Source organism: Anarrhichthys ocellatus, unplaced genomic scaffold (genome assembly GCF_004355925.1).
Source record: "Anarrhichthys ocellatus isolate YVR2014 unplaced genomic scaffold, GSC_Weel_1.0 scaffold78, whole genome shotgun sequence".
Lineage (NCBI taxonomy): Eukaryota > Metazoa > Chordata > Actinopteri > Perciformes > Anarhichadidae > Anarrhichthys > Anarrhichthys ocellatus.
The window spans coordinates 674,243-683,528 of record NW_022280108.1 but is presented as its reverse complement, the minus strand read 5'-3'; the positions used below and the strand labels follow the sequence as shown (position 1 = coordinate 683,528).

At 41.8% G+C, this 9,286-nt stretch overlaps 1 protein-coding gene across 2 annotated transcripts in view; it reads right to left on the bottom strand.

Annotated features, from left to right (window-relative positions):
• Positions 1–1,882: 1,882 nt before the first annotated feature.
• fstl4 (follistatin-like 4) overlaps positions 1,883–9,286 on the bottom strand; it is a 186,512-nt gene continuing 179,108 nt past the window's right edge. For both annotated transcript variants that reach the window (XM_031874110.1, XM_031874111.1), the window contains exons 15-16: positions 5,754–5,863; positions 1,883–5,511 (exon numbers count right to left, since the gene is read on the bottom strand). In XM_031874110.1, the coding sequence (XP_031729970.1) occupies positions 4,809–5,511; positions 5,754–5,863 (813 nt within the window). In that variant the 3' untranslated portion in view covers positions 1,883–4,808. The remainder of the gene's footprint in view (positions 5,512–5,753; positions 5,864–9,286) is intronic.

Below are 9,286 nucleotides of genomic sequence, written 5' to 3'. Positions count from 1 at the left end.
ATGACTTTTTTCACTTTTTTTGACATGCTATACTGTGACTTTTCAAGTTTTTCGACATGCTATGACTTTTTCACTTTTTTCGACATACTATACTGTGACTTTTTTCAACATACTATGACTTTACTATAACGTTTTTGTGTTTTTGTGTTTTTGTGTCCCTTTACTTGTATATCATAATGCCTTTAATGTAGTTTCCATTAACTGTCTCCATTTCTTTGTTTGATGACCATGTAAAATAAATGGGGTCAGTGTGAGTATTTCCCTCAGTTTGAGTGTCTGGATTCTAAAATAGCATTTTGAATGAACTTGTGAAAGTACAACTAACTTTTTTTGTTTTTGGAGAAGTACATTTATTCAGTCAAGACTCATAAAATAATCGAAGTATGCGCAAAATTTAACAGGCATTTATTCCAATGTTGCTGTTCAGAAGGGAATATGATGACTTTATGTGTGTTGTAGTCTTTCCAGAGATATGTCAGTAAGCATTGCAGACTGCTGAAAGCTCCTGTCTTCTTGTCTCCACTCTGTTCTGTTCATAGGAAATTGAAGCAGGCGTGAACGTGATTGTTATTGTCCGTGTGACCAGGCTCTCCTATCTCACCGATGTTTGGTTCCAGGAAGTCTTTTGTTCTGCCTTTCAGCCCTTTCTGTCACTCTGACACTGACGGAGTGTATTGACAGCGTCCCTCAGTAGAGCAAGTAATGTTCATGGGTTGTTGGAGCGAGTGGAGCACAGAAAGACAATAGATTATATTAACTTATAAAGGAGTGAAGGCCAGCTCGATACCAGCTAATCAGTGGACTAAGACCATAAATGACAATGTCTGCAAGGACACAGGATGGACGCCACATCGTGGATGGGCTTGCCGCAGATGTCCAGTCATTTTTCAGATGCTAAAATTGTCCATCTACCTCACCTTGTCAGCTACAACACGTTCAAGGTGAACTGGCAGTGTGAGCATTTGGAGGTTTTGTTGGAAGAATGTATTTTTATTCTCCCTTACTTATTTAGATAGTTATTTTTGTGGCTATTTAAAGTTTGTATTGTCACATTTGTGTTATATAACTTGTGTCTGATACTGTTCTCACACACGCACTCTTTATTTTAACCACGCTCTGCTGTCAAAGACAATCTAAAAGCTTAATATTCATTTTTTTGGGAGCTGTAAAGAAATCCAGTAGGTTTCCACCTGGGAGCGCACAATGCATGAATGTTTACGTATCGACAGTTAGTCTTCTGATGATCTTGTTTATTTACAGTTAATACAGTATATATTACACAGTTATAGCCTGTTCTTACATTTAGGTTTCTATTAATGTCTTACTCAGCACATAGACGAGCTACAGTTATCTAACTTTTGATACCAGTTTGTCTACTGGTGATGTTTTTAATGTTTTAATGGGAATATCATATAATCTGCCAATAACTTTCTTGATTAATCACTTGGTTTTATTTTTGTCAGAAAAAAAGGGAAAAAACACAATTTTTCAGGGACAATTTTCAACCAGCAGTCTGAAGCCCAAAGATATTAAATGTACTATTACATAATATACAGAATAGCACAAATGCTCACAGTTTAGCAGCTTGAATTAGTACATTTCTGAATGAATTGTTTCAGTTTTCATGTTTCAAACTAAAAAGCCAAAACTTCTCAGTTTTGAGCTTCTCAGATGTGCAGCTGTGTGCTTCTCTTTGTCTTACACGACGAATCAAATATTTTGGGGTTTTCGACTGATAAATCATAAAAGATTTTTTTCCGGCATTTAAATACTAAACTATGGTTGAAGACAGTAATTTGTAGGCTAATCAACATTGAAAACAAATCATCAGTTACGATCAACACACTGTACACACATATATGTAAAGACACAGCAAAACGACTGATTTTTACAATATATTTAATTCGATTTTTTCTTACAAAACAATTCCCTCATAAACCAGAACACACAAAATGCATAAAGAAAACTGTACAGTCAGTTTAGTCATGTCTGAACGTGTTTTAAACATGAACAATGTTATCTACAACAGTGGTTCCTATCAATGTCTATCACATCAAGCGGTTCAGCTCTGCAGCCCCGTCACATAGCGCTTCAGGGAGAGGGACGTAAATAGTCATGTGACACTGAAGGTAGATCCACACGAACAACATGAGCTAGTCAATAGTGTAGTTACATCAGCGAATGCAGGCGCGGCCTCTTTGCTCTTGCTCTCCTTGGCTCTAGTAGCGATGTCATACTGCTGAAGCTGATCTGAGAGATCAGCTGACGGACGTGACGACGAGAGGGCGGAAAAGTGTGACAATGAGAGATCACTGAGGGGTCTACGGTGGTCATGAAGAAGGTCTGTTTGTGTTACATGCATGTCTCGGAGTAGTCCGATACTGTATAGGACTCAGGTAGAGTGACGTTGGATGGGAGAGGGATTTTAGGAAGCGTCAGAACTCAACTTTTTTTTAACATTTTAACTTTTTTCATTGATACAGTGAGAAAACTGGGCTACCAATTTAACAAATTTCCATCCAACAAACAATGTCAGTTTCGTGTACTTCTCTCCTCAGTGCAACAGTGGTCTATCGTTACGTCATCGCCTTCAGAAAGTTCATCAAACAGGCTTTCATGCCAGAGCATATCTTCACGGCAGATTAGCAGCAAATACCTAAATCACAAACGAGAACGACCGATTTGCTTCACTCCTATGTTCACCTCTATCTTCTCTCACACAGCACGGTTTCTACCTTACACATTGCATCGCATTGGGGGAGTTACAGGCACAGCTATGTGTTAGGAGGTGATGATTAATAGTTCATTTGGGCTGCTGTTTGTTTCTGGGAGAAGAAACAAACAGACTACATGAGCAGATTTACTCCATTCACAAGACTCCAGCTGTAATGTCAGCAGTACACTTTACTCAAAGGACTCTGACTTTTTGTACACGATAAAGTTAGAGTTTTTGGTCTGAGGACTCTAAAAATACTTTAGAGAGAAGTATCATTGAATCTCTCTTCTTTTGAACATGTTTGGCGCGCCAAGAGAAGGTCAGCAACTGCAGAATCCTAAAGGCTGTGAGTATTTGTGCAGTGATTACATATCGTGTACAAGAGAGCTTTCCAAGATCAAGGAAGTGTTTCCTCTTTCTATAGTCCACTGTCTGTTATTTGATTTAATTTAAAAGCAAGTTGACATAGTTTTAGTTTTTTGTTTTTAGCTGATTTGCTCGAGCAACAAAAGCTCAGTTAAGATAGATTTAGATGTTCTGACTATTCGTAGAGCCCAGACAGCTCTAGAAACATAATGTGGGTAGTTGATAGTTTTCAAATATTAAAATTAGTAGCAACCTGATATGATTAATTATTTAAATACGTATTTAGGGAGAAAACTAATTTTGCTTGCAATGGGAATGAGCTTATTGAAACATAGATTCGACCAAAGAGAGAAAACATATCTGCTATTTTGAAGGACGAAGAGTTGCTGGTGTTTATTCGGTTACTGCCTCCACACAGATAATACTGTTGTTTTCCAAAATTAGGTTTAAAACCTGTAAAAATGTTGTCATTTTAGTAATTTAACAAGTATTCCTGGAAACGGGAAGAATGTTTGAAACAGAATGTAACGCTAATGTCTGTAAAAATGTATCCCTAGTTTTGAAACGGGCTGATTGGTTCTGAGACATTCTGTCCTGTGTAAATGTGGCTGCTCTCCAGATACAAATGACAAATCCCCAAAGAACAAGTGTGTGTTGCTAAATATACAGAAACTGTTCCTGTCCTTTAGAAGCTCAAGAACTACCACATGGCGAGTATGGTCTACCTGCCTTGGAGTTGAATGTTGATGCACGGCTCTCTGGGAGGAAGAATAAATGCTCACAGCCAGTCAGATAGCGGAGCTGATGCCACTTTGGCACAGCCTCAGCATGTGGGGTCAGCGTAAACTGAAGTCATTACCCTGAGGGAATCTGCTAAGTGGCATTTTCAGGCTCCGCAGCACAGAGTTGTGCTGCAGGTACAGAATGAATGTGAGACAGTGGGAGACAGATTGTACCATTGCAAGAGACCACAAGATGTACTGTTCATTTCTGGTTAGGCTCCCTCAGCAAGCGAAACATCCACTGACGACGGCTAATGGACCGATCGAGCTCTTTGGATAGACAATGCAAATAGAGGGTATTACACGTGTGCATAAAGCCAACCTCTGCCAGCATGAGGAGAATGAAAGCTTTCAGAGGGAGGAAACAGTACAATACCGTGACAGAGGCCAATAAACGGACGGGCTGGTAGCTTTTAAAAGGACTCAGAACACACATACACTAAAGGCAGACAGGACAGACGGACGGTTTGTGGTGATTATATGCAGCACTGGTGAGAACGACAAACATTGTTGAGAAAAACAAAATCGGAAAAGCTTTTTACTCTAAAAAAAGTGAGCATTGTGCATAGTTCATAGTTCGTTAATAACCCCTCTTCAGGTGCCTATTTGCTGTGATAACATGGAAGGAAGTGCAATAATGTACAATTCTGTATAGTTGAGTGCACATAGATCACTGTTGCACTGAACGCCATTGACACTTTCTCCCAATAGAAATATCACAACAGGTTTTCTTAATGTTTTCTCAATTACTGTATTTTTAAGTGTACTTTTGTTACAATAAACCCAGGCATGTATCCCTCTTGCTCAGTCCCAGGGTTGAGTCCACAACTTATGTTCACATAAATCTTACAATAGGTCATTTGGCCTGACCTTTCCTTTTTTTTTAATACCATTTATGTCTGTCCCTAATCCTACGTCTCTGGCTTTCTGTTTTTCTGTTTGACTCATACCTCGCCGACCCAGACAACTGTGTTCCCTCTCTTGATGTCTGATACCTCGCAGTGTGGCGTTCTCTGTTTGCCGTTCAGGACAAAGAGGGACTCGGCTGACGGCGTCACCAGGTACTGTCCGAACAATCCGCTGGAGACCACCACTCGGTTGGGGCCTCCCCAGGGCCAGGCTTGGGGGGCCAGGGGCTCCTTGAGGCTCCGGAGAACCTCAGTGCGGCCCGAGGACAGATCGGCGAATAGCAGGTCCGTGCCTGAGCCCGAGGTGGCGACAACCACGTGCTGGTTGGACTCCGTGAAGGACGGCTGGAAAGCCAGATCAGAGACAGCTACGGGCTCGTCCAGTTCATGGCTCAGACCCAGCTCGCCCTGGAAAGACACTGTCTGTACCATCAGCTTTGAGGTCTCCAGGTCAGGCGTCACAATGTAGCGGCCGTCCGGCGATACAAACGGCTGCCCTGTGATGTTTAGGTTTGGACCGATCACTGTGTCCGTCACGCTGTCGATGAGGAGCTGCGGTGGGGCTTGGAGGCGGTTCTTGCTCTGGCACTGGACAAAGTAGAAGCCGCTCAGATGTGTGTAGGCCATGCTGACGGGTACGCAGCTGTAGTTCCTCAGGCTGATGGTCTTGACGCGGTGGAAGGTCTCCAGGTCGATCTTGTGCACCGCAGGTTCATTTTTGAGGAAGACAAAGGCGAACCTAAATGGACAAAGTTCAAAAGAAAGGTTAATAGCCTTTCTAGGTTTGTAGGGCGCAGTGATTAACACACATCGAGATTCTCATTAGGATTCTCATCTGCTCTTTTCTCCTTCACTTCAGAGGGACAGCCGTGACGAGTGAGCAATGAGGTCGCCTGTGTTTTAAGGTCGGAGGTGGCTGAATGTGGTGTGTGTGTGTGTGTGTGTGTGTGTGTGTGTGTGTGTGTGTGTGTGCCGTTTTACCTCACGTGGGTGATGATGAGGTTGGTTGGAGGAATGAAGAAGTCGCTGACCCTCTGGAAAGTTGTGCGGATGGCGTGATGTACTTCTCCCACACTGGCCTGAGGGATTACCTGTGGACAATGCACAGTACAGCATTAATACTAAATACCTAGAAATATAACAACTATAAGTGAAGTGACGTTTTACATTTTACATTCTATCAGCAGCAGAGAAAGAAAAAGGATCGAGTCTGTGTTCAAACACTGAGTTTGGACCAAAGAGCGCTGCACAATACTTTCATTCATTACATTGTTGAAAAAAAAAGGACAAAACAAATATAAACTAATCACTGAAGGGAAAAGCAATAAATGAGACATCATTTCTGAACATTGTTATCAAATAAAGATTGAGTTTTAGTGTAGGCTTCGTCATGGGGCTGCACCGAATCTCATTATTTGACATTTAAAACTTTGAATGAGGTTTACCAATCAAGCTGTCGCCATATTGTACGACGTTATCACCCGAAAACATGGGACAATATGATTTTCGGTTATTGTGGTTATAATAAAAGTAGAGGTGACGCAGTGAGAATGTGGTTTTTGAAAGAATAAACGCCAGCAATTATGGACTGAACATTCTGTTAGATATGTTGGTAATGTTGAAATTATCATCGTATTTATACTACTAATAATAATAAGGTGAAAGGTCACGCTTCTCAAAGTTATTAATACAATAATTTGACCAATTAAAGCCCTACTTTTTGATATTTTATTTTGATCACCATCAGCTGAGGACCTTTTCTCGTTCGTCTCAGAAGCATCGTCTGTTGTTCTGTCCATTCTGTAAACCCACTGACTGTCTGTCTGAAAGAACACCATTGTTCTCATGATAGTCGATATGTTTACTGTTCCGCAAACATTACAACATCTGCATCACATTTTCCCCCGGTCACGCTCGCCCACACTTTGGGAACTACTGGTGGAGAGCTGACTGATCAATCGGCCAGGCTGACCTTTCATCCCAGACGAATATGCCAATAAATAAGAGAGCATACATTTCAAATAAATGTTAATTAGGGGGGGAACCGTGGCTCACTGACTTAAGAGGGTTGTCTGGCACCCGGAAGGTCAACAGTTCGATCCTCCACTGAGACGTGTCGAAGTGTACCTGAGCAATACACTGAACCCCATTGGCTCCCTATATACAGGGATGGGTGAAATGCAGAGACAAATTAACCCCCTTAAAGGGATCAATATAGTAAAATAATTAAATGTTAATTTAGAAACAGCATCTTGTTTCGGTTAACTGTTGAACTAATTAGGGATCCCTACTTTTGAAACTCTCAACTATCAGCATCAACCTGGTTGTCCTGCTCAAAGAGAATCTTCCTGCTGTGATGGTTAAACCCGTGACCTTCATCAGAATAAAGGCTCATATCTCAGGTCCTAACAGCCGGAGCTCGTTCAGGTGACATGCCCATATATCCCGGAAGAGATAAACATCTATAGTGTACGACTTGGGCCGACGAGATGTGGCCCCACCTCAGTTCTCTGATAAAGCATCTTATTCAAAGATGGTTGTCTTAAAAGCCGACACAACAACAACAGCCTCATCTCTCATGTCATACACCTGGCACTGAATCAGCATGTTTGTAAAGGCTGGGAGTGCACACGCACACTTGTGATGATGCACCGCCTTGTCCATGACACATGCTTCATCATGCATGCCTGAATGATCAGGTCACAGTCAAGGACAAGTGCGGTTGTTTATGGGACACATGTGGGACTGCATTTATTAAAAGCAAGCAGTCAGATTCTGCTGCTGCTTGCAGAGTAAAAGCAGCTCTTTACCCTCTGACTTTACACGCTTTATACATTCTCTGAGAAACTCAGCTCTAGGTTCAGACACCTCTGCAGATGTTGCCGGAGAGCGTTTGGATTTTGTTTTAAAGGCAGAGAACGGAGCGAAAAATCTATTTTGATGTCAACGCCTACGCCGCTACTGCTGAACATCTACCTGATGCCCGGTGGGGAGCCAGACTCCACACTCCTCCCTCACAACGATCACATGCAAGGAAATAAATAGAGCACTTTAAGGTGCAGAGTTGTTGCTTTTGCTGCACTGCTGCGATACTGCTCAACAACGCTCTCTCTCTCTCCTTCTCCATCTCATCCATTTTTAACCAAATAGATCTGCTGGTGTCTCACTGCTTGAGAGACATGAAGAGAATCCTCATTAAAAAATAGTTGCAGAATACAATGGGGGCAGTTAATGAGGTTCGGTGTAGTATCACTCTTGTATTATTAGGCAGCTGCTGAGGTCTCCAGGGCAGCAGGTGCTCTCCACTTAATGCCACTGCCTTCTCTTTGTCATTGCTCTTGTTTTGGATTTCACACTGAGCGACGAAGCCCAATGGAGTCTTACTCTGGCCCTGCCTCGCTGGCTCATACTTGAGGGGGATTTGGTTCTGACTGAGCACAGTACAGAAGCCTTGAGTAGCTTTTTTTAAACTTTCCTATCTAACTAGAGACCACCATTATAAGATGGGACTCCTCACATGCTCCAGAGTAGATGTGTCATTTAGAAAATTCAATAAATCTTACGAGGCATAACCCTAACACTATACTATCAGAATTACTCGTCTAGTTGCTGCAGGGGAGCAATAAAGCACGTGATGGAATCCCTGGAGGACTCTTGTTGCTCAACATCAATGCAGAATTTTGAAACTAAAATGAATACTTTGTTTTATTCCCTGAGGCGTGTATCATATATTCATAGATGCATAACAAAGAAAGAAAGAGACAGATGTTTGCTGAAATGCACATCAGATACTCGTGTGTTATACTCACATACTGAATGAATTCGTTGCCTTCCAATGTCTGCAGATTCACAGTCTTGTTCACTTATTCTTTCATCAGATATCTATTGATGAGAGCTCTGTTTTAAAATGTTAGTTTTTGGTATTTTCTTTACTTTATCGGACAGTTTACGGTAAAATAAACGCAGCAAAGGTTACAGCACGGAACCTCGGGACACTGCAGTTATATGATGCGTGTCTTCATCACCAGGCCACCAGATGCCCCTGATTTAAAGAGTAAATATCCTATTAGTCGACAGTTCTAGTGAGGTATCTAGTAAGTTTGGCTTCTTTTGTTTAAGGTTTTTGTCGTTGTTCACACTAAAGAGTGATACGACTGGAGTGGCCGGTCGAGTAAATGAGAAAGACAAACAAAACATGAAGAAACCCGAACTTATTAGAACCCCATTTGACGAAGAGATTTAAAAACTTTAAACGATGGAGATGATTTTGCCGGCCTGGCTGGAATACGTGTTGTTTCCAGTAATAATGATTTACTTCATAATAATAATCAGTATTAAACACATATTTGGCGAACCTCATGGGGAGAAAGACAGACGGACGATCCGGTGTCCCTGTGTGCGCAGTGAGAAACAAAGGGCCCGTGAGTTAAATGTCTTCTTGGCACGTAGATGGACTGACTGACTGAAAGGGCACGTTTCTCTCTGCCCGGCGGAGATCCCTCCATTTGTCTCCT